The sequence below is a fragment of the Cricetulus griseus genome, chromosome 4, assembly GCF_003668045.3.
Source record: "Cricetulus griseus strain 17A/GY chromosome 4, alternate assembly CriGri-PICRH-1.0, whole genome shotgun sequence".
Lineage (NCBI taxonomy): Eukaryota > Metazoa > Chordata > Mammalia > Rodentia > Cricetidae > Cricetulus > Cricetulus griseus.
This window is the reverse complement of record NC_048597.1, coordinates 98,620,526-98,644,406: the sequence shown is the minus strand read 5'-3', so window position 1 is coordinate 98,644,406 and position 23,881 is coordinate 98,620,526. Positions and strand designations below refer to the sequence as shown.

The following is a 23,881-nucleotide window of genomic DNA, read 5'->3' as shown; positions in this document are numbered from 1 at the left end:
GAACTCAATAAGCAGCTGAGGTTAACTTTGAACTCCTGGTTCTTTTGCCTCCTCCTCCAAGTTCTGGGATTACAGGAATGCACCATTATACCAGATCCACAGGACAAAATTTTATGCTGTGCTAAAAATATCCCACGCTTCTGGGATACATTTTGCAACACAGAGTTTATGTTCTAGTCAATGACGTGTATCTGTCTATGGCAGGGAAGGTAAAAAAAAGTGTTTTTGATGGGAAGCAGTTCCTGGACATTGTCTTCTAACTGACCCTCCACCCCAGGTGTGACACTCCCATCACCTCCTTGCACACACTGCCTGTCCTAGCACAAGTGGGGATAACAGCTCAGGGATGACTGGACACCACTGCTCTGCACAAAAGGAAGTGTCTCTATGAGTATCATTCTGTACTAGCACACTGAGGGAAGCAAGGAGGAAGGAGCATCACTTCACGATAGACGGCAGTGCTGCCTCAGTTGGAAATTACCTTAAAACATCAGACGTGGTCTTGGAGTCCAGAGGGTGTGGAGCCCGCTGAGAGGTCCTGGCAGGAAGGAGCTCATCTGTCTGTGCTACAGAGATGTGGTGATGGAGTGAAGCCTGTGGAAAGAACAAAGAACACTCATTCATTTCCAGGTACAGAACAACACAGAGAAGAATGACCAAGGCTCCAGCTGCTGGGCCATAGCTCCTCAGTCTTGTAGAGTCAGGCTGCTATGTGCCCAAGAGCGCCAACTGCTCAGTCACCTCTTGTGACACAGCACCACGTCCTAGAATTAGGATTAAAGCCAGTTTCAGGGGCCTCTCTTCCTGGTTTAACCTACTTTGTTTGCTTCTTTTAAAAATATTTATTTTGTGTGTGCATGCCATGTTTGCACATACCACAGCACACATGTGGAGGTCAGAAGACAGTTGGAGTCAGTACTCCTCTTCCATCATGTGGAACCCAGGATTGAACTCTCATCTTTAGGCTTGGCCACAAGTCAAGCACACAGAACAGTTGTTCCTATGTGAGGATATGTGCCCCGTCACCAAAGCTAGAATAATGACCAGTACTTGTCATTTCATTACATATTTTTTCCTTTTGGAGTATTTTAAAGCAAAACCAATTACTATATCATTTCCCTTGTAAATTTAGGATGTAAAGCTTACAGACAAGAACTTCTAAGAACAGTAGTAAGTATCATACACAACACAAACGCAAGGTTCCCTTGTATCAACTGATAGGCTACGGTCAATCTCCCCTGATAATCTCGAAGCTTTCTCTTCCTTCCTCCAATCATGGGCCAACCTGGCGTATGTTGGAAATGATTAAGGAGCGTCAAAGGCTCTACAGTTGGATGTGGCTGGTTTGTATCATGGTTCCACCTTTCATATTCCTCACAAATCAATTGTTCAATCCGGAGGTTCAATTAAGAGTGCATCTCCAGATTGGGCATACAGGAACACTTCCACATGAGAGCTGAAGACTTTCAGTCAGAGTGCAGCAAAAGGCTCTGCTGCAATGTGGCAGAGACTAAACTCTGTGAAGGGACAGCCCATTCCCTTCATGCTCAACCTTCAGATGAGCAGATTGCTCCAGGACAACCTTCCATGACTGTTTATGCCTGGCGTTTCTCTGAGTGATGATGCACTGTTCCCTGTAGAATCACACTAAGGGACCTAATCGTCCCAGGGAAATTCCTTGCTTTGATGGGAGACAAAAATGTTATCTGCTTACAGTCTGAATATTTCTTTCCCACTTTGGGTCTGCAATCAGTTTTTCAATGAGCTCAGATATCTTGAACAATAAATAATAATTAGGAACCACAATCATTGCAACACGGGCATTTATTGTAGCCAAGCTGTCATTGCTCCCAGGTTGTACTGAAGAACCAATCTAGACTACTGAGTCCAATTTTTAAAAACTACAGAACTCCATGATGTGTGGTATTACAAGTCATTAGGAACATTGTTTCGGCTCCCAAGTATGTTTGGGTTCCCTTTCCCCTGTCTCTGGGAGATATTGCATCTCACAGGTTACTGAAGGTGACCCTCCACTCCATAGAACAGGCACACAAAGCCATCCGCACTGTGTGGTGAGGCTGCAGGGTTGGTTCAGTCAGCCTTACTGATGGGCACTTAGCTTTTCCTCCTCTTTTACACAGCCATTTTGTTTGCTTGCTCTGAGCTTTGCTGTGCTATTCAGGTTTGCTTCAACTCACATGACTCTCCCACCTCAGCCCCCTTCATAGCTTGGCATGAGCATGTTCCAACTGCATAGGCCATTCTTCACTTTTGCCAACATACAGACAGCTGGAGGTGTGCTGTGCCACGGAGGAGTTCAAGGCTGTTACTACTCAGTACCCTCCCTTGTCATGAGTCGTCCTCTCCACGGCTCTACCACCAGGGTATACTCTCAAACCTGTGACTCTTTGCCAGCCTGCAGGTAAGAAATGGATTACATTCTAGGTTCTTTCACACTCTTCAAGTTTGGGGTCTTGTTTTAAAGCTTTAAGATCTGGACTGATAGGTTCTGAAAGCCATCCAAGGAGAACAAGCATGGATGTGAAAGGCTTGACTGACCCCAGTTTTGTGCTTCATGGAGGACAGTGCCAGTGTGCAACTGGGCTGCAGGTCACAGGGGCCACCAGTACTGACCGGGAGAGCATCAGGCTAAGTCACATGCAGCTCCTGAACTTACAGGTTAATGTAGACTCACTTTTTTTTTTTTTTTTTTTTTCCGAGACAGGCTTTCTCTGTGTAGCTTTGGAGCCTATCCTGGCACTCGCTCTGGAGACCAGGGTGGCCTGGAACTCACAGACATGTGAGTGCTGGGATTAAAGGCATGCGCCACCAAGGCCCGGCTGTAGACTCACTTCTTAATAGCAGGTTTGGGTACCTCTCCCAGATTCCATTCTCCTGTAACTAAAATCTCCTCAGAGTATAAGTGACATGAGAGAAATGAGTAGAAAAAGACTGTGGCAGCTAGCAGAAAATTTCTAGTTCAAACCACATAAAAACATGAGCCAATGATCACTCTGAGACTCAGAAAGCATCACACCAACCTTTAGGAAGAGAGGGCACTGGTTCCGGGCCTGGGGGCACGATGACCAAAACCACTGCGGGAGGTTCTCAGCTTTGGCAGTTGACACAAAATACCCAAGGGCTAGTGGCTGCTGCTTGAGCTCCTCTGGGGCCTCCCGAGACAGAAGCCGCTCGCCCTGGCTCTAAAAAACAAGGCCCAAAGCACAGTGAACATCATCAGGAGCTCACCGTGGCTTTCCTCTCGACTCTGCACACTAGTGACATGTCCCTTGCTTGCAGCATATCCCACCATCACCCCTGGCAGCTGAGAAATATGACAGGGAATACACAAGTCTCTGCAGCCAACTGTGCATTGACAAAAACTATGGAACAGCAAGGTGAGCCACCTGCTCTAGGGTTTTATGCCACAACACAGTGAGATGGAAGACCTCAGGTGCCCTTTTACCAACCGTCACCAGAACTCTCCATCATCACCTAGCCTGGATGAGAACTAATGACTACACACCAGAGTCCATAGGGTAGTGTGTTCCTGCCACTCTGGTGGAGCATGCCATGCACCTCTCAGAGTCTAGAGTGCCTTACTCCAGCACTTTCCACCCTTTGGTGGTTATCCAGAATATAAAAGGTGCCTTTAGCACAAGTAATAGTAAGTGATGTGATCAGTTCCTTTCTGGATGGCTTCTATTTAGAGAAAGAACATGATCCTTAATTACTTACTACATCAAATCCTATCAATTCTGATTCTGGAAAAAATAAAAAATAAAATTATGATCGCTAAAGAAAAACAGCAAAGGCTGGGTGGTGGTGGCACATACCTTTAGTTCCAGAACTCAGGAGGCAGAGGCAGGTGGATCTCTGTGAGTTAGAGACCAGCCTGGTCTATAAGAGCTAGTTCCAGGACAGGCTCCAGAGCTACACAGGGAAACCCTGTCTCAAAAAAAAACAAAAAACAAAAAACAAAAAAAGAGAAAACAGCCAAGTCGGGACAGTAGCACATGCACACACATATATGTGCATGCAATCTATACTCTTAGGAGGTAGGGAGGTTAAAGTAGGAGAATCAGACTTCAAGACAAGCCTACTTGAGCCTTCTGTAAAACAAACAACAGCCTTTGCTGCCACCTTGAACACACACAGTCCTATGTAATGACTTAACTAGAGATAAACAGTTTAGAAAAAAGAACTCCTAAAAGCATCCTGGAGTCACCAGGCTGAGTGGCTCAGGATTGAAAATGGCCACCCAACTAGTTTCAAAAAGAGCTGTTTAAACTGCAACAGTCAGGCTCCAAGAAAGGGAGAAAATGCATGCACCTTTTTAAATAAACATTACTACTAGCAACAGGTAAGGCTTTACAAATGCTAAAATGAATGACAGCAGTGAGCACATGACTGGGGTTCTCTGCAGGCCAGGGTGCACCAAGTCACAGGAATATTCATTCAAACTGCTCAGAATAAAATCTGTGGTTTCAGTTTCTGTCAAAATAACCTCCAGGGAACAAACTGCTTGTCACTCCTTGGCCAAAAGCCATAAAAACAAAACAAAACAAAACAAAACAAAAAAAAACCACCTAGACATTCCTCCCAAAGGGGCATAGGGCAGGTGATGACTGAGGGCTCTACATGGTCCTGTCCCCTCAGCTGTTTCATGACTAAACTAAGCGCTAAGTCTTCCATCTCCTGATCACTTGTAAGTGACTACAGTGTTGGCAACACAGTCCCCTCTAGGAGTAAGTGCGTACAGGGCTGCTGCACTTGCTCAAGGGCAGACAACAGACAGCAGCTTCTCAGTGATTTAATCCCCCAAAGAACCTTTATCAAAAGTACAAAGCAGCTGTGAGGCCTGAGTCACTGGTGGGGACAATGCTGACATGAGCTATGGGGGCAGCCTTTGACTTTAATACTCCATTAGTCCAAGGCATTTGGAGACTAGGCTAACGCTGAGCTCTGGCTTCTCCACTAACCTGAAGCAGTGACCTGGACACATGTGTAAACTATACACTGGGTGGATCTCCACACTGCCAAGGCTGCTGCCAGCAAGGCTAGGACTGTACAAGAGAAATCAAGTGGGCACAGGCCACCGATTCCTCACAGACAGTCACGTGCTGCAGGGAGTTCCTCAACTCAGAACACTGCACAGGCTGAGCAACATCTGTGCCCATCTGCTTCTTATTAAAAGCCTTATAAAAATCTAAGATGATGCAAAATGCTAAGAAAAAAATTATCAAACCTTTCTTGGGGAGGCTGGGATGGACAGCATGCACCTGCAGTTTCTCAGCCCTCCAACCTCCCCTGCCGTCCAAAACCAAGCAAAGCTGCAGGCAGGAGCACCACTGAGAGTCTAGCACACCAGAAGACTAACTTTCTAATGAAGAGGTGTACTAGGAATGTCAGAATGTTGCTTTCCAAACCCCTGCTTTCCAAAATGGGCTAGAAGGCAGTGGCCCACAGAGATCTCAACCTCTGGGGAGAGAGGTGTGTGTAGTCAAAGCATGGCGGTTGGTGGTGATGACTTTCCTGAGGTTTGGGGTGGTTCTCAACAACCTCCTTCCTATAGTCCTTACCCGACTGTGCTGGAAGTGAGAGCCCACACCGATTCCAGAGGGAGAGCCTGGGGACGGAACCGGGGAGGAGTTGGGAGAGGAATGGAGGTTCCCAGTCATTAAGATGCCAATGTCATTGTCCATATCGTCTGGGAATGGAAGGTCTACAAACATATCATCTAGAGGGGAGAAAAACACAGGAAAATTAAGAAGTAACCATATTCCACTTTAGTATATCATGCTCTGCTAATCTTCACCTGCTACAGGGACGGTGTAGATACCTAACAGGCATTTATTGCATACAAGTGCTACAAGCTGTCCTTTCGTTTTCTCTCCAGTGACCTGCTAACTAAATAAAAATACAATGGAGAAAGCCCCCAACTCCTTAGAGCTCTAAACACAAATAAAAAGATGAAAGACAGTTCAAGGGGCAGCTCGAATGTTGCAAGGTCAATGTGGGCACTATCCAGCAACAAGCAGACTCCAGCTAAACAGGTAGGAGCCAGTCCTGACATGGGAGGAGCCCATTCCAAAGCAGATCAAAGCACTGTTCCTTGGGGGATGCTCTCCCTCTCACACTTCAAAACCAGGGTGCACTCATGGGAAATTTGGAAGAGAAAAGTGGAGGTAAACTATCACCAAATACCTAGATGCCATGGACACTTGTCATGAGCCCTTCCATTCCCACAGAATTGAGACTTCAGTGAAGCTGACATAGTCACATTTTAGTATCTTTTCCCCTCCCTATTAAACATGAATACTGGTAGGTAATTAAAATCCAAGAACATCACAAAAAATGAGCATTTTACAAAAATATGATCATCTTTCAATCCCATAAAGGTATTCCAACAGAATTCCATTAAGAATGATCAGATACGGAGCTAGTCTCCGGTAAACTGCATCTCTACAGTGAGCTAGGAAGGTTGCATCTTCACACGGCCATGCCCTCCACACTCAAGCAGACAGAGAGCAGTTCACCCAGGTGGTCCTGAGACTCTGCATCTCCTCTCTGTGGTTTCTAGGACACCTCTACAACATCCAACAGCCTGCAGCATCCACCACCCCACACTTTCTACCTACTACTGTGCCTTCCACTCACCATTGTTGGGACTAAAGCCATCTTCATTGGGGTAGTTGGCTGGAGCCACTTGGATGGTTGATGATGTCGGGAACACCAAGATGTGGGTGCAGGAAGCATCCTGAGGTGTGTTCAGCTGAGACGACTGCATATTCAGCGCAGTGCTTCGGCCAAACACGGAGCCCATTGTGACGGCATCTTTCAAGAGCAGGGTGTGTCAGTGTGCCCTGCATACCACATCCCCAGAAGGAGGCTCTCCCCTGATACAAAGTCTCAGGGACAGGCATTCAAGGCTGCCCCAGTTCCTTAAGTGTCCTTAAAGAACCCGATGGAGAACACCAGTGATGATGGCCTGACCTTCACACCAGAAATGTGAAGTTAAACCTGATGCAGTCCACCAAATATTTTGTAGATTACTTATCTAAGATGTAAACTAAAACCCTAATACTGACCTCTCAGCATTGTTTCCAACTTTGAACTCACAATTTATAAAAGCACCGTTGTACGTGACAGCAGTTAACACTCTAACTAACCCTATACTCAAAACTTATCACATACTGGTCTGTCCTAAGCTCCATTCACATGTCTCACTGCTCAGCACACCCACCCTGAGGTCACAGCAATTGTCTCTACTTCATAAATGAGGGCAGAAACATCTAAAAGTCATGTAAACTTTCCCAGTTACTGATGGCAACCAAGGTGAGCTGAAGTAAAAGAAGCATGGTCCAGCCACTGTCCTGTACTGAAGCCTATCCTCGGTCACTCTCCTGACTTCCTGTTATCTGAAGTGTAAAGCAGACCTAACCGTGTAGAAGTGCTTAGGGGCAGTCAGCAAATAGCTGTTGCTCCCCACAAGCCAGCTGCATTTCTAAAGCTCACTGAGCTAACCTATGTCCAACCTTGTGTTAAGTGCTCTTCTCTTTTCTTTATTATTCATTCTCAGCTACAGCACTGGGAACCACACTGGGGTCTAGAAGCTTTTTGGAGGGTAAAATCCTAGGATGCCAAGAGACTAGGGTTAGACAACACTCACTAGCTGTGGATTTACCTGTTTTCACTCATATCCAGACTTAAGCTGTGGTCAACAATAATTAAGTCCTCCCTAGGAAGGTATCAGATGGTCCCATTTTCTAGGTCTAAATCAAGCATCTCTTAGAGATGAAATACTTATGCATTACATTGGACTGATAAAATACCTAATTGATGTTAACTGACAAGAGACAATTTACCTGGCATCACTACAAAGGACCCCTGGGGCTCCATGGCAACCAGACAGGCACTAAGGATAGAAGGAGAGTCTGCAGCGGAGATCCCACACATCCGGCACACATCCTTGAGCTGTTTGCTGATTGTCTGTAGCGAACATTCTCCAAGGAGGATACTCCAGTCTGAAGTCAGAGATCACAGACACAGTCTTTAGGGGTTCATATGGTATTTTAGATGTTTGTCAATTCTGCTTGGAAATGTCACTGGTGTGACCCTGTCCTAAAGGGAGTGGGGCTTTCCACTTAGTCCTTTATTTCCTGGCTTCTACTTCACTGTATTAATGCAGAAACAAAGGCCTGCTCTTTATAGGCTGCCATCTTGTCTAGAGTGTCCTTTGAGGGCCCGCAACAGACCCTGGAAGATTCAAGTTCTAAAATGCCTTGAATGCTAAGGTCTCTGCTGGCTGGGCTAGCCTGTGCTAGCCATTCTTTTTTCAGGGTCTGATTCTTTCACTACCCCACCAGCACTTCCCTCTGATACTTGCTCACTGCCCCTAAACAGAAGGGCACTGTGTCTAAGCACTGCTGAGTCCTGGTCTATGTAGCTTCTGCTCTCAGTGCTCTCACTGAGTTCCTGATGCTCAACGCAGGCATCTCTAAAGTCATGCAATTCTCCCTCCCAGGGAAGTGCAGGGCAGTGTGCTTTATATTTCTAATGAAATTCACACTGAAGTGGGAGAGGGAAAAGTGGCTGAGAACATGAAGAAAATGTCTTATAATGGCAGGATATCAGACAGACCTGAGTGTCACAATGCATCAGGAAGACAGTCCTCTTTCTGACAAGACTGGCAGCTAAACAGCAGACACCAAGGCTACCTGGAAGCTGAGGCCTCTGTTTGCCCTCACTCAAACCATGGCTCCCAAAGGAGGAGCCCAGGTCAGCAGGGAAGTGACTATGTGCTCCTCCAGCCATACTCAGGCTCTCCCCTTAAGGGGCAAGGAAGGAGAGTACACCCCTTCCCACAGTCATGCACCGAAAGGGCCTGAATCATTTTCTGAAACACCAAGCAACAGACAACACGTTCACCCCCTGCTTCTTTTCTATTATTCCCTCCCCTTCCCAAGGGTTATGAATAGCTGAAAGCCTTTAAGAAAGAAGATTGACTATGAAGCAGACCAGGGAGGAAGAGAGGCAATCTGACAGAAATGAAGGGCGGAATCCCCTAGTGTATTAACCTCCTGGCTACTGATAGCAGACTGCTTCTAAGAGAAGTGCTGTTTAAAAAATGAAAAGGCCCCATTTTCTCCCAGTCCACAACATCAAGTGTGACTAGAAGACAGCTCCCCCAATTCCCCCACCCCTGGTCTGGCACGCACTGCAGTGTGTGTACACACATGCCTGTGAGTCTGAAACTTTGAGTGCTGATCTGCCTTCTTATAGCAGCAGCTTGCACATGGGCTCTGTCTCTCTCAAAGATTTAATCCCAGGGATTTCCACAGTACCTGGCTGCGCTTCCTGTAGTCAAATAGTGCACACACTCTAACACAGGAGCTGGTGTGAACTACGTACAGTCTGGGGCCAAATCCTGCCTACCACCTGTTTTTGTAAATAGAATTCTGTTCACAGACAGCCATTCATGTAGGTATTGTCTTATGGTTGTTCACACTGGCAGAACTGCAGAGCCTCAAAGTGATCACTTGCTTTGCAAAATGAAATTATACTCTTGGCCCTTAACAAGGACACTGCCCACTCTACTAACCACAGGCTACTTTTCAATGTATGTCTTCTTCTTTAATTAATTCTATGTCCAAGCAGTCATACTGGTAAGACTTTAATCTACAAAACAATTCCTGCACCTAAGGCTCAGGGAACACTGTGGAAAGGGGTGACTGTATGAGTCAGAGGCCTGGGGAGTCTTCTGTGAGACTGTCTCCTAGTGATGTCAGAAGCTGCACCCACACATAAGGAATCTGTTGGAGGTCCAACTTGGGCCCTCACGCTTACAGCAAGCATCTTACACACTGAGCCATCTCTCCAGCCCTGAAGGCTATTCTTACATATGACTTTAACAGTCTCCTATACTCTGATAGACTTACTCTGTTTACTGTCTTAATATGTAATACTATGAAATTAAACTACCATTTCATACTAATGAAACATGTTTCCTGTTTTACATTTTGAATATTATTGTGTAAGTGATGGGGGCTACAGAGAAGCTTTTAAACCCTGGTTTCTCCCTTTATATAAAACAATCATTGTCATCAAGGTTGGTCTTTGGGGCAACTTTAAGGCCCTGCATGCTCAGCTGCCATCATCAGTTCAGTCACCTCTGTCCCTGCACCTGCTTCAGGGACTGCTCACCTTTAAGCTCCCCATGGCCAAGACGCCCCAAGCGGCCGATGACGACTCTCCAGGGCAGAGATGTCATCTGGACAATCCCCAGGCACCATTCCCATAACTTCTGCAGCCCAATCTTACGCGCGGACACTTTACTCTTCCGTGACCTGACAGAGACAGAAACAGGAAGGGTCCTACACGAATCAGCTGTCACTTGGTAAGACACACAGTCCATTTCTAAAGCACACATCCATGCCATCCCCACAGAGTTAACAGAAGTGAACACAACAGCAAGGGTTCTCACCTGCTTGGTAAAGCAATGTTTACAACACAGGTCTCCAGTAATTCCCCATGGAGGTCAGTGCAGGATGCCAAAAGCCAGCGCTGGTCATGAGACAGACAATAGCCCACAAAGAGTACATTGTATTTCTGGCTCGCCTCACCAAAAGTCTCTCCTGGTTCTGTCTGCTTGTCTTTGATTGGGGCCAATATAAAGGGAGGGGAATAAAGCTGGATTGGGCTGGGCCGCTGAAATAAGAATCAAGTTCAGTATCAGCACAAGGCCAATCAAGACATCATTTACAATAAAACCCAGAGCAACGACGAGGAAGAAAACAAGGAATAATGACAACAGGAGGCTCCCGCCATTCCCTCTCCAGGACTAAATATACAGTTAGCAATGACAACACAGACAGCAAAAGTGTTGTTAGAATTCAACAACTATGGGGCCCTGTGGCTTAGCTGTTTAAAACACCTATCTAGTAAATGCTATAAGCCACCAATGTTTGATTAAAAGAAACTACTATATTAGAAAGTAAGCTTGCCCAATGTCAATAGGCACTAGGAAAGCAGAAACTGAAACCACAGTAAGATCCATTATACACAGCCCCAGGAAGGTCTGCAGTCACAGGCATCAAACTTCAGGGATTGGCAAGATGCAGAGTCATGGCTCTAGGCAGGGAGGTAGGAGAGGTGCTGCGGTTCATATTACAGCAGAAGATGGCTCTCTGCAGAGATCTCTGCCTCCAAAACTCACCTCCGGATTCTTGAGGGTCATCTCAATGCTGGCTGCAGGTCCAAAGCCCGTGAGGGACTTAATGTGGATCTGTGTAGGCAACGGGCGCCTGCACTGGCAGTACACTGAAAATGCCATGGACTTCAAGTATTGAATGTAGAAAACATGTTCATCCTTCATTGTCTGCAGCATGTACTGGCAAGGCACAATCTACAAGATGCAAGCAACAGTCAGTTCAAAACACCACAAAGCAGACAGCTACAAAATGAGAAGTGGTGGGTTTATGGCTAGAGGGACCCCCTTAACTCTGCCACATGCAGATGTCAAATATAATTATACCCTAATTCATCCCAGTGAAATAAACACTGTTCCTCAAATGTCCATCAGCCAATTGAGAAGGCTAATATCAGTAAGCCAGTCTCCTTGAGAACTGTCCCACTCCACTGAGGGCATAAATCCTCAACCTCCTATCCCACCCCCCTCATCCTTTAACCCTGCATCTTAAGGTAAGCTCCATGTGTAGAATATCTGACATAGCATGCTGCAGTAGTATCTAATCGCATGGGACTCAGACTTTGAGATAATGACAAACCATCAACAATCTGTTCTGTTCACTTTAACTTCAGTCCCTGCATTCTACAAGACAACTTCCAATAAAATGATAACGAACCATTTCCATCGCACAAAACGCTTAAAAATCACTTCATTTCGGAACTAGCAAAGGTGCAGGGAAACAGGCATGCTCATCCACTGCTGAGAAACAAGAACAAGCTTTTCGGAAAGTGGCATTCATCAGTGGCTAGATTTAAGTATCCACTTTTAAACATGACTTAGAATATAATACAATGCACTGGAATGTTTATAAGTTTCACTTACACCAGTGGAAAAAGTGAGTGCACACCAAATGCTGACCGACATGAGAATGGCCAAACATGTAACATATGCTGAGCCATGTGGCACAGGCCCACAGTCTCAGTACTGGAGAGGCTGGGGCACTGGAAGCCAGAGGTTAGCCTCAGCGCCATAGGAGACCCGTCTCAAGACAAGAAAGTACTTCTATGACAAGTGACACTGGAAAGGTGTTCAAGTGTTAACTGGAAAAAGAACCTTGGCATTCTAACTGTGTGACCGAGACAAGGGGCAGAAACACACTAGGATGGAAATGGTAACTGAATCTAGAGGACAGGAGCCCTGAAGGAGCACAGTTCTCTTACAGGCTCCTGGACTTGCACCTCAAAGGACTGAGAACTCTGTCTCATAGAAACAGTAGCATAGACAACAAGTTGTGGATAGCCACCTGGAGAATGAACGAGCTTCTCATGTGCTCGGGTAAGTGATCCAGCATCTCCGTGTAGCAGCGCATCAAGCTCAACAGCCAGAAGTTTCCAGAGCTGGAATCCTCCTCTGCAGTGTAGGTGAAGGGGTCCACCATGTAAATGACGACAGCTGGAGGGTAGGCATGGCTGTCTGCAGAGTCAGGCTCTGTGGGGATTCCTATCCTCTCTCTTTCTGTAACACTGGAGAGAGAGAGTCAGGTATGAGGCTCTCACAGCAAAGACAAACTCTATCAAACAAATCAATTACAGAGCACACTGACTTCACAGGCACCAAGTTCAGATCTAATACAACGGTATGGGTGTGTATCACACATCAGGCCCAATATCTTCAAGACAAAATGGGAAACAGCAGAACAAAACCCAAAAGCTGCTGGGATGCCCAAAACTTTTGGATCTTGGGTTTTGGATTTTCAGGTGTTGAATGCTGATTAGTAGAGCCTATGTGCATATCCCCAAATTCAAAACTCTTCAAACATGTCTGGTCCTGAGCACTTCAGAGCCTGGATACTCAGTCTGTGATGCTCTAAAACAGGAGCTGTCTTCTTCTACTCCTTTGTTTTCTGTGCTTATGCTGCACACAAAGGTTTTATAACAATACTACCTAATGAACTCAATAATAAGAATGTTAATTAGACGTTCCGGCTCTTAATGTACCAATAGATCAATGTGTGCCACTTTTTACTAGCAAGAATGAAAGGAGCACTCTACTCTTGAAGTATGTATGCAAGGGATGGAGGTGGAGGGAGGGTGTCCAAACTGAAGCCCCACTCTGGGCTGGTGAGAAACAAACACACCTGTCTTGTCCATCCTGTGAAGGCTGGGCGGAGCTCTGCCCAGGCTCAGTGTCTCCGCAAGCCACATTCCCTGGAGCTCGATCTGCAGAGCTGCCCCCAGTATTGGGGTTCTGCCCTCCAACACCACCACTGAATCCTGAAGAAGAGGTAGTGTTCATCTGAGTGATGCCTGAAGCAGAGGCAGTCGAGGAGCCTGGCGGCCCAGAGGAAGCAGATGAACTACTTGCTGCAGGGTTTGCAGAGCTGTTGGAGGTGGGATTGAATGAACTGCCAGCTGGGGGTGCTACTGAGCCTGCACTGGAAGGTAAAGACCCAGCATTCCCAGGCGTGGCTTGTCCCTGTGCTTCTGCTGGTGGACTCTGGTGCTTAGGTGGCATCAGCAGGCCACTGTCGAGCTGCAGAGTGGCTAAATAAGGTGCTGGAAGAAGACAAAAATAATCTTAGTGACACTCAGCAGTGTCACACTGGACTCCCTGAATACTGCCACCACATTTTAATATAAACCCATATGTCTGCACAAGACTAAATAAATGCACACGAAGCAACTTGTCAATTCTACAATTGGCTTACTGGAAGAGACAGAAAAGAAATCAGTCATAACAAGTCTCCTATCTGATGTCACTGAGAACTGGACCCACTTAGCTGTGCATGTGTGCCACAGTCAAAGAGTGCACCAAGGATATGTGCCCCATCATCATACACCACACCATGGATATGTGCCCCACAGTCATAAAGTACACCATGGATATTCATCTTTACAAGCTCTGAAGGTTTTCTTCAAGCTTATGCAGCTAATACCAAGTAATGCTGCAGTTTTCAAAATGGCTATAAACATGTATAACCCCAGTAAGCAACTTTAAAGAACATATACCACATAGAAATCATGATTTAGCCTGGCATGGCAGCACTGTTTCAGTGCCAACACTCAGAAGGCAGGTGCAGTTCTGTATAGCAAGTTTCAGGTAAACCAGGGATGCACAGAGAAACCCTACCCAGAACACAAAAACCAAATATCGCGAGCCAAGAAACAGAATGGTGGACTTGCCAGGGGAGGGAAGGGACAGGACTGTCCTACTTTATCACTTACCTAGGTGATGGCGGCAAACTTGAGCATAAAGTTTGAGTCTGGAATGATTGTCATTCTCCTCGCTGCTCCAAGGCTGGTTAAACCACTCGCTCACAAGCTCCTCTGTTAGCTTCTGGGCCACTGTCTTCCCTACACGCATAATCCCGTCACGGAGCACTTTGCAGATGGGCTTGTGCTGTCCCAGCCGACACATCTGACAGCACATAAGATGGTCACTGACAGGAGCCACCCTTCACAGATGCATGCAAACACTCCCCCTGTCCTTAGTCAACCACATGCAAGCCAACCAGCAATAACAGCTGGCCTTCCCTGGCAGACATCTTGTCCCCTGAAACTGCTCTGTCCTTCCAACCCTGGTGAGGTCCTCTAAAAAGGCAGAGCCACTGCTGCAGCATGTGTACTGTACACTGTCAAAGAATCAGAAGTGGAGACCCTTCTCTCCAGGGTACTCATGGGGGTGGGGAGAATCCACTGTGAGAAGGGAGCTTTCTGCTTGGCCAGGATGTTTCCCTTACTAGAGCTGCTGAGGTGAAGGCTCACCCTGCTGGTTAATTTTGACGCAAACCTAGACATGTCTGGGAAGAAGGAATCCCAATAGAGGAATTGCCTCCATCAGATTGGCCTGTGGGGCATTTTCTTGATTAATGATGAATGTGTGAGAGCCCAGCCACTGTAGAGGCTGCATAAAAAGGCAGCTAAGCAAGCCAGAGAAAATGAACAAGCAAGCTGCATTCCTCATTGCTCTCTGATTCAGTTCTGACTCCAGGTTTCGGCCCTGACTTCCCTCCAGGAAGGACTGTAACTTTTTTTTTTTTTTTTAATTATGTATATAGTATTCTGGCATTCCTGCTTGCACACCAAAAGAGGGCACCAAATCTCATTACAGATGGTTGTGAGCCACCATGTGGTTGAACTCAGGACCTCTGGAAGAGCAGACAGTGCTCTTAACCTCTGAGCCATCTTTCCAGCCCCTAGGACTGTAACTTGTAAGCTGAAATAAACCCTTTCCTCCCAATGTTGTTTTTGGTCAGTGTCTTATCACAGCAACAGAAAGCAGACCAAGAGAGTTGAGCAATCCAGCACTCTCAGAGTACACCTCCATGAGCAGAAGGGACTACTATCAGCAGGCTCCTTAAGAGCAAAAGTGTCACATCTAAACAGATAAACAGACCCAGTGAGCTGCAAGCTTTGGAATGAGCTAGAGAGGGTCATTCAAGATGTCTGACAGTGCTTTATACCCATAGACCGGCAATGGTCAAAAGTGACATATCCAAGGGTTTCTGCCATAGCTTAACAGATGTCAATGCACGTATGAAATTAACATGCCCTCAGTTCACCACTAGTCCATGTTCATCTATTCACTTACAGTGACCCCTGTCCTAGAATATATTTTACGTTCAGCTAGGCATCTTATTTATGCACACTTCTGCATGGCTCATAGGTGCTTGCCAGCATTCTAAGCACATTAGCAAATGCCAGTTTCATTTCATGCTGCCAACACACAGGCACTGGGACTACTAGTGAGGGCATTTGCACTTCAGCAGAAAACATACATGTACCTACCATTCAAAGATCCAGGAATCAAACTTTTCAGAATTAAAGGAACTTATATACTAAAGATGCAAAACTATGTTCATGGTTTTCATATTAATATGGTTACTATATTTTTAATCTATATCGAAATTCTAGTATTAGGATGAATGTAGTGTTAAAACTCATGGGAAGCATGACCCATTAAATATATCCTTCAATTCAGACATTTTCAAGGTGTTTTTAGTACTACTTTTAGGAACTCTTATAGCCAAAACGTAAGTTACAAAGAGTGTGTGTGCCTCCTGGGTTTAAAGCTCTTCCTCCCCAGTCAGCATGTGCCCACAGCTGGTATGTGGAAACCCTTGGATAGAATTTTAGGTATGTGGTGAGGCTAGCCATCTCAATCTAATAAATACAAAGCCTTGGGGAAGTGACATTCCTCCAAAAAGCAAAACAAAGACAGAAAACAACAGTTTAACTCCACACTTCCTCTGTATTTATAAACACTCCTGAGAACTACCTCCAGGTTCATTCCTTCAGTTACAGCCACACAAAAGGCCCCACATTAAGGAGGTAGCCCCACAACCGACTCACCTCATATACAGCACTCAAGTCCCTGAAGAAAGTTTTGGCTCCTTCGAGCAAGGCCTCATTTTCTGGACACACCACAATATAAGCAACATCGCGGTGGCCCCCATAGGGCTCCAAGAGCAGCCTCTCCCAGAAGGGCAAGGAGAAGGGTGAGATGGTCAGGAATTCCTTGTCGTAGCCTACCAGCAGAGTGGGGATGGGCAGTGGCTCAGGAGACTCTTCCGAACCTGGAATGACATTGCTATTTAGGAAGGAACACAGTCTCTTCCATGCTAGACAGTATGGCAGTTCCTGATGTTCTGACTCGTGTGTCTGAGCCATGGGGGCCTTTTACATGTTCTGGGGTGCTCCTGCAATCAGCTAAGTGGGCTCCAATGAAGAGCCTCACAAGAGTCAGAACATCTTAGAAAGGTCCAAGGAGAGGCAGGGCAAAAGACAGCAAGTCACATTTACTTTGCAGGCAGCACCGCTTCAGTGTGCTTCAGCATAGTCTGGGATCCTTGCCATGGAGCAGGAGGCAGAGAAATGCACAAGCCCAGATGGGCAGGCACCATGGCTGAGGTAGAGCTCCTTTGGGGAACCTGTGTGACTGAGGAAGAGGCTCCACATGATTAGGGAGGCCAGGACTTGCAGCAACCAGAGCATAGACGCATAGAGATTATAAGTTCAGACTCACCGTAGGTCCCACGTCCTGCCATCTTATGGAACTGCTGCCAGGTGAGTGGTCCCTGCACATGTTGGATGTTCTCCCAGGTCCTGCCTGTGCGCTTCTTCTGGATAGCATCCTGCAGAAAGGGCTGTAGGGACAGCAGCATGCGCACCACATCTTGGGATGAGAGCATGCTTGTGTCCAGCACTGTGGGAGGAGAGAAGAGCAGAGGACAAGGATGTCAGGGTAGCACTCTCCCTCCTAGATGCCATGCTGGGTCTCCATTACAGGAGATCAACAACCTGAGAGACAAGAGAAAGGGTCTTCCAAGTAAAGAAAATAATCGGTAACTTGTTAACAAGAGTAAAGAGGGAAGTGGGTTACACTTCATGGAAGAGATCAATAGAAAAATTGTATAAAAGGAGTAAGAAGAGAAGTCTCATTTTTCCAATTGTGTAAACCTGTTTCCAAGATCTTTCAGAGATACAGAAGCACAAAGTTTCCTTAGTTACCATGTTCCCTTTATTACACATATCAATGTTTTGAGGATATGAAGATAAAAAAAAAGAGACCTTGAAAAACTAATAAAATATCCTCATAAAACACTGAATGCATAGAGAGAAACAGGACCTTTGCCACCATACCCCTAGGACATCTGCATACAAACAGGAAAGGATGGCACTCACTGCCAGAGAGATGTACCCTTCCATTGGCAGTCACCCTGTGAAGTGTTTTAAATCTAGAATTTGAGGGCCCCGAGCCACAGAGCCACATATAGACACTGTGCACCCACAGTGTTGGTGTGCTTGCTGCTTCTAGGCTAGAAGAGGGTCCAGGGCATTGCCCAGTCTCAGAAAGGTCAGACTGTGACACCACAAGGCAGGACCCTCAGGCCACTTCTCTGGATGACTAGAAAAGAGGCTAGGAACTAATCTAAGACGTAGCTACCAACTAAATTAGAAACCAGAGGCACTCATGATTCTTAGGACATTTATAAGTGTGTTCATGACTTCATACTGGTCATCTAGCAGAGTACTGTTTGGTTTCTTTATTTTGGAATAAGTCAATCCAGAAAATTTCATAAACATATATGGATGCTCGGTTGTTTCCTAAAAACTGAAAGATCTGGCAAAGCAGAGGCAAGAGCCTTGTGTGCTGGCAAAGCCATGGCTTGCTAGAGTGGAGCCCAATTCAGTGGCATCCATGCCCTCAGGACTTCTCCTTGCCCGACAATCTGCCCAAGACTGAAGCAATGCTAATCGTCTTGAACTTTAAGCTTGTTTCTTTTTTACACCAGTAAAAAACCACAGCAACGCATTTCTCACACCCAAGCCTCCACCAAAAGCGGGCAATGAATGACCAGGAGCAGCACAGATTCAAGGCCATGGGAGCAAGCATGTCTCCTGTAAACGCTGCCTGAATATACAGGGCATGGTGTTTTATAAAGATCCAGCTTAAGGCATCACTTTCTGCAAGTCTGTCTCCTGCCACACTCATCTGCAGCCAATGGGCTACTTTAAATCATCTTAGCCTTTAAGACTTGCTCTGCAGTAAGAGAGGTAAATCCCCACATGGAAGGCCACTGCTGATTCACTGTCCTGTGGCCACACTGTAGGCAAAGATACCCCCATCCCCACTACCCCACTCCAAAGCTGATCATCCAGCAACTTTAGATCTTTCCTTTTTACATTCATTCAGTATATATTAACTGAGGGCCTGCCAGGCAAGGGCCCTGTGACTGAAGCAAAGCAGTTATAAAATGAGCACAACTCTTGAGGTTCCACCTCGAAGGAAGCATTCCTTGCTTCTCTGCTCCCCAGACACATGTGCCCCGTCAGACTGTGTCATTCCACACTGCAGTCTGTATTTAAGAAAAGGCCATGTCCGTTACTCCGGCAATATGGAGAGTTGTTCAAAGGTGGTGTTAATGCTTCATTACCATCCTCCCAGGCTGGCCTCTTCCCTCTGCTCCAGTGTGCTCAGAAGCCATGGGTAATCACTTTGGTGTCACCAGCCACTTTCTGAACTGCTGGTTATCTCCCACCTTCACACCTCTCCAGATCCCCTCTGCCCACTGCCCAGGGCTCCTCTAACCCTCCTTTTGGCTCAGTGGGCTCCTGTGTGCCTGGCTGCAGTCATCACACGCCAACCTTTGCCTTCTGGACCTCAGCCCCAAGTCCTGACACTTCCACCAGAACTTCTCACAAGGAATCCTTAAAGCTCTATCCATGGCTGCTCTCCCAGGCTGGCCTTCCTTCAGGGTCCAACCCCAGAAACCCTTACGGATACCTGTCCATGCTTAGCCCCAAGCTGCATGTCCTCTACTACTCCCTTGACAGCTCTGCAATTGCCTACTTCTTTCTTAAAGCAAGCCACTGTTTATATTCTGTAACTATTTCCTTTATTAAAGTATTTTAAAATTGGGCCAGAGAGATGTCTCAGTACAGTTAAGAGCACCTGTTCATGCAGAGGACTGGGGCTCAAGTCCCAGCAATGGCATGATGGTTCACAGCCATCTGTAATTATAGCTCCAGGGCATCCAGCACCTACTTCTGACTTCTGTGGACACCAGGCATGGACACAATGCACAGATACACATGCAGGCAAAATGCCCATACATATAAATGTAAATGAAAAACATTATTACATGCATGCATGTGTGTCTGTATGTGGGTACCAGCACAAGAGTGTAGGTACCCAGGGAGGCCAGATGAGGGCACCAAATCCCCTGAAGCTATAGTTACAGGCATTTGTGAGTACCTCTATGTGGGTGTGGGTGTTGGGAACTGAACTAAGAAGCTTTAGATGAGGAGCACGGGCTCCGCCCCTCCCCCCACGCACTTCTTTTTAAAGGTTTTCTGAGGCAGGGTCTCACTACATAGCCCTGGCTAGCCTGGAACTTACTATGTAGACCAGGCTGGCCTGAAATTCAGAGATCTTCCTGTCTTTCCCTCCTAAGCATGAGTATAAGCTCCTAACTATTGAGCTACTTCTCCAGCCCCAACCTACTGGTTTCTATTTGCTTTTCCCAGATCTATCCTTGGTATTTTCTCATCCTCATCTGACATTATAGTCAGAATGCAGTCTTTTGTTATCTTTTTAAAAATACCTTCTGTGACTGACTATCTTTCTTGCTCTTTAGATAAGACCCCCACCCTGCTATGACCCTTACTTCTCACCTCCTTTCAGTTTCCTGTGGGACATGAGCTTCACAGAGCTCAGTGCCACTGTGAAACCTCAGTGCAACTGCTGCTGACTCTTCAAGGGGAGACCCAATCTTCCCATGAGGGTTGGGGAGGGGGTTCTGCTCCGTGTTTCCTGTATGGTCATTTAATACACAGTGTTCACTTTTCCAAACAGACTACAAAGTCCATGAAGGCAGGGGCCCTCCTCTCTCAGTCTCTTGGTCACCATTTTATGTCCCATGTGTCTGTTAGAGTAGAGGGGATCTACAGACCCCAATTTCAAAACATGCTTTTCAACTGGAAGTAGTTCTCCCTTCTGCAGCAGTACTAGGGACTGAACTGTAGGCTTCTACCACTAAGCTAGACTATGGGGCAATTGGCACTTTTAAATAGCACAATGCCCTGGGATGTGCCCCAGTAACTGCAATAAAGTCAGATGTGGTCACTGTCCCAAGAGATGCATCACACTGAGAAACCAGAAGGAGAAAGTACTCAGGATATGTGTGGCCAGTTTCAAGGAAGAAGCACCATGGCAATGCATCCAGAAGGATGATTGGGTATCAGGAGGCAGGTACGCTGACCATCAGTTTCATATAGGGGGCCATGTTGATACTCAGCAGCCACAAGCTGCCACCATGCACTGCCTGTTTGTGATTTAATGTAACAGATAAGTTTCAGGAGGTAATCGCTTCTCTCCAAAACCTCCAGCAGAAGACATCCCCACCCCTCCAATGTAAAAGAAATCAGCATACCCCTCACTTCCAGACCTATAAGTTTAAATCTTGCATTTTTGTGATGTAGTAAAGAAAGCTTTTAAGTTATCATTTGCACCAAGATAACTTCTGATGCAAATTTGCATTCTGGAATACCTACCATTGCTGTGAGGCCAACAGTGTACGGTGGCACTTCTCACCAGAGCCTCATCCACTTTCCCGCCTGTGGGGTTATCCACATACTGCCTCCCCTGCTCCAAGGCATTGAAGCACTCTGTCCAGTAATCATTGTTATCTGCTTGCACCCGGTCATAAGTCCAGCTCACGCAGGGGAGTGCATGTCGACTGTTTGAGGAGATGTAATCCAGAAAGCTGAGAGAAGCAAAGGGCTGTGTGTGTTGATTTTGGAGGAGGAGGAGAAGGCTTATGGGGGGTTCTGGGGATTTCCGGGCTCCCTCCATCTGAGGAAGAAAGGTGGACTGACACATCATTAAGCGCCTCTCTGCAGCTTGGCCAATATCAGAATTCTTCCCAAAAATATCCAATTCATCTTCAAGGAAGAGCCCTGAATTGTAACCAAGTTTACGGTTCATGATCGCACTAAACCCACAGGTGCATCGGTACTGGTCCTCCTTGGAGGAATCGGGGATGTACAGCCCAACATCTGCCCCTTTGATGTTCATGTTGCAGGCGCAGATGCAACAGCTGTCAAAGTTCCTGTCCTTGAAGACATTCATCACGGAATCTGACAGAATCAGGGTGACATAGAGACTGTGGGCCTCAGGAATTGGCTGCATGGTGGCAGGCTCCACAGAGTTAAGGGGTCTCGTAGTAGAGGGGGTAGAGGCTGGTGACCCCTGGTCGGTGCTGTCATATTTCACAGACCCTTGGCCACTAGCAGTGCCCCCACCTCTGGGAGTTCTTGGAGTCCTAGGAGTTCGTGGTGTGGGGACAGAGAATCGAGGGGTAGCTGGAGATGGGAGGACTCCGGCCCCACTGTTGCTGGCAGGGGCAGTGCTGTTCAGCGTTACAGGTGTGTTCATCTGTGGTGTGTTCAGATAGTCTGGATCTGCGAGGCTCCCAACACTAGGCACATTACTGCAACAGACACAAGGTAGTGGTGAGGAAGGGGAGCAGCCACAGAAGCCATGCCCTGCACTGAGCATCTAGATGTGCAATTTTCTCTTCAAAAACAACAGAAAAAGGAGGGAGAGAGGGGAGGGGAGGGGAGTGGCAGAAGCAAGAGCATGAGAAAGGAACACACACACACACACAGAGAGAGAGAGAGAGAGAGAGAGAGAGAGAGAGAGAGAGAGAGAGAGAGAGAGAGAGAGAGAGAGAGAGAGAGAGAGAGAGTACTTTCTTTCCACATAATCCACACTAGACAATCCTCATCCTGATCTGCTGAGGGACTTCCAGTCTTCTAAGAGAAAATGTGAAAGTGGGCATGGAGAAGTTGTGTGAAGTGCTGTAACTACTAACAGCTCACAGGAGTGCAGGCTAGATTGGCTGGAATGCTGCACAGTGGTGTTTGCATAGACTCTGCAACTTCGCCTTTGCCATTTTTTGAAACCAAGAGTCTGCCTGTGCACTTTTCTATGGTGCTATCATTATACAATGATACTGAATTAGCTGTAACCAAATCACATTCAAATGTGGTGCTTTTCTAAGTGGAAGAAGGTAGCACGAGCCAGACTTGCATGATCCCAGTACTGTGTGGCTACTGTGCCCATCTCTCTGTTCTGCACAGGGTTTGGTGTTATTCAGCAGTTACTGGGAAAGATGCACCGACTCTGGTCTCCAGAAACAGAGATTTCCTGGGTTCTCTTTCAGTCTCCTTCATCTTTCAATGTTACGTATTACTTACAATCACTCTCATTCCCATGGTAGACAGGGCTGTTTTATCTCATAAGCCGTGGCTTGGGGAGAGCAGCTGGGCAGAAAACAAGACCATGTCTGTAGCATTTGGATGTTCTTCCACTATAGAACACATCCTCAACCATTCCCACAGACCCAGAGACAGTATACAAGCCCAATCTACACTTGCAAGCCATCAGAGACAGCAAGTTTTTCAGTCCTAACGACTCTTTTGGAAACATGATCCCAGTGCTTTCACTGATGCTCCTTGGTGAGCTACACATTCATTCCCTTACACAGTCATTTCCCTGTAATCTTTCAGAACTTATACCACTGGCCCAGGTATCTAACCTGGCAGTATGTAAACCCTGACATACAGGGCTATCTTGGGTACAGACAAAAGCTGACTTGGAGATTGAACAGTGCAATAGATAACCATCTGCGCACTCATCAGGCTCCTTTAAAGTTTTCCTGCCAACAAGACTCTAAAATAATTCTGCAGGTTTGGATCAAAAAAGGAACCATGACCTGCTAACTGAAAATCTGAATAATTCCATTGTTATCTAGATAGCAAATACTTCATCTTACTTAGCAGCGTCATTTTTCCCTGTACATTAAGATGGACTGAAAACCAACCCTATGTGAAAAGTGGGACAGTCAGCAGAGAAAAATTAAAATTGCCATGACATACAGCAAATCTGAAGCAAATGTCAACAAGTGTACTGACTGTAAAAAATGAGCCCAGCATGGTGGACACTGGAGAGCACAGCAGGAACTGACAGTGTAGAGCCATGCTGCTCAGTAATGCAACTCCTAGATCCCAGTGCTAGATCTGAATGAAGCAGAACAAATAACCCAGTAGCCACATGTTAAGTGGCCAAGGCTGGCCCGCAGTCATACCATTAGACTGTGTGGATAAAAAGCACCTCCCTTGCAGC

At 46.4% G+C, this 23,881-nt stretch overlaps 1 protein-coding gene across 7 annotated transcripts in view; it reads right to left on the bottom strand.

Moving 5' to 3' along the window:
* The window catches only part of Med13l (mediator complex subunit 13L), a 204,711-nt gene that overhangs the window by 5,493 nt on the left and 175,337 nt on the right, over window positions 1-23,881 (bottom strand). For 4 of the 7 annotated variants that reach the window (XM_027414168.2, XM_027414167.2, XM_027414171.2 and 1 more), the window contains 14 exons: window positions 21,247-22,184; window positions 17,216-17,395; window positions 16,543-16,766; window positions 14,416-14,608; window positions 13,329-13,746; window positions 12,495-12,714; window positions 11,219-11,407; window positions 10,487-10,710; window positions 10,207-10,376; window positions 7,869-8,027; window positions 6,661-6,837; window positions 5,583-5,740; window positions 3,042-3,203; window positions 482-594 (listed from right to left, as the gene is read on the bottom strand). In XM_027414168.2, the coding sequence (XP_027269969.1) occupies window positions 482-594; window positions 3,042-3,203; window positions 5,583-5,740; window positions 6,661-6,837; window positions 7,869-8,027; window positions 10,207-10,376; window positions 10,487-10,710; window positions 11,219-11,407; window positions 12,495-12,714; window positions 13,329-13,746; window positions 14,416-14,608; window positions 16,543-16,766; window positions 17,216-17,395; window positions 21,247-22,184 (3,525 nt within the window). Of the gene's footprint in view, window positions 1-481; window positions 595-3,041; window positions 3,204-5,582; window positions 5,741-6,660; window positions 6,997-7,868; window positions 8,028-10,206; window positions 10,377-10,486; window positions 10,711-11,218; window positions 11,408-12,494; window positions 12,715-13,328; window positions 13,747-14,415; window positions 14,609-16,542; window positions 16,767-17,215; window positions 17,396-21,246; window positions 22,185-23,881 lie in introns of those variants that run through there. The other 3 variants (XM_027414169.1, XM_035443271.1, XM_027414172.2) reach the window with 3 other exon arrangements.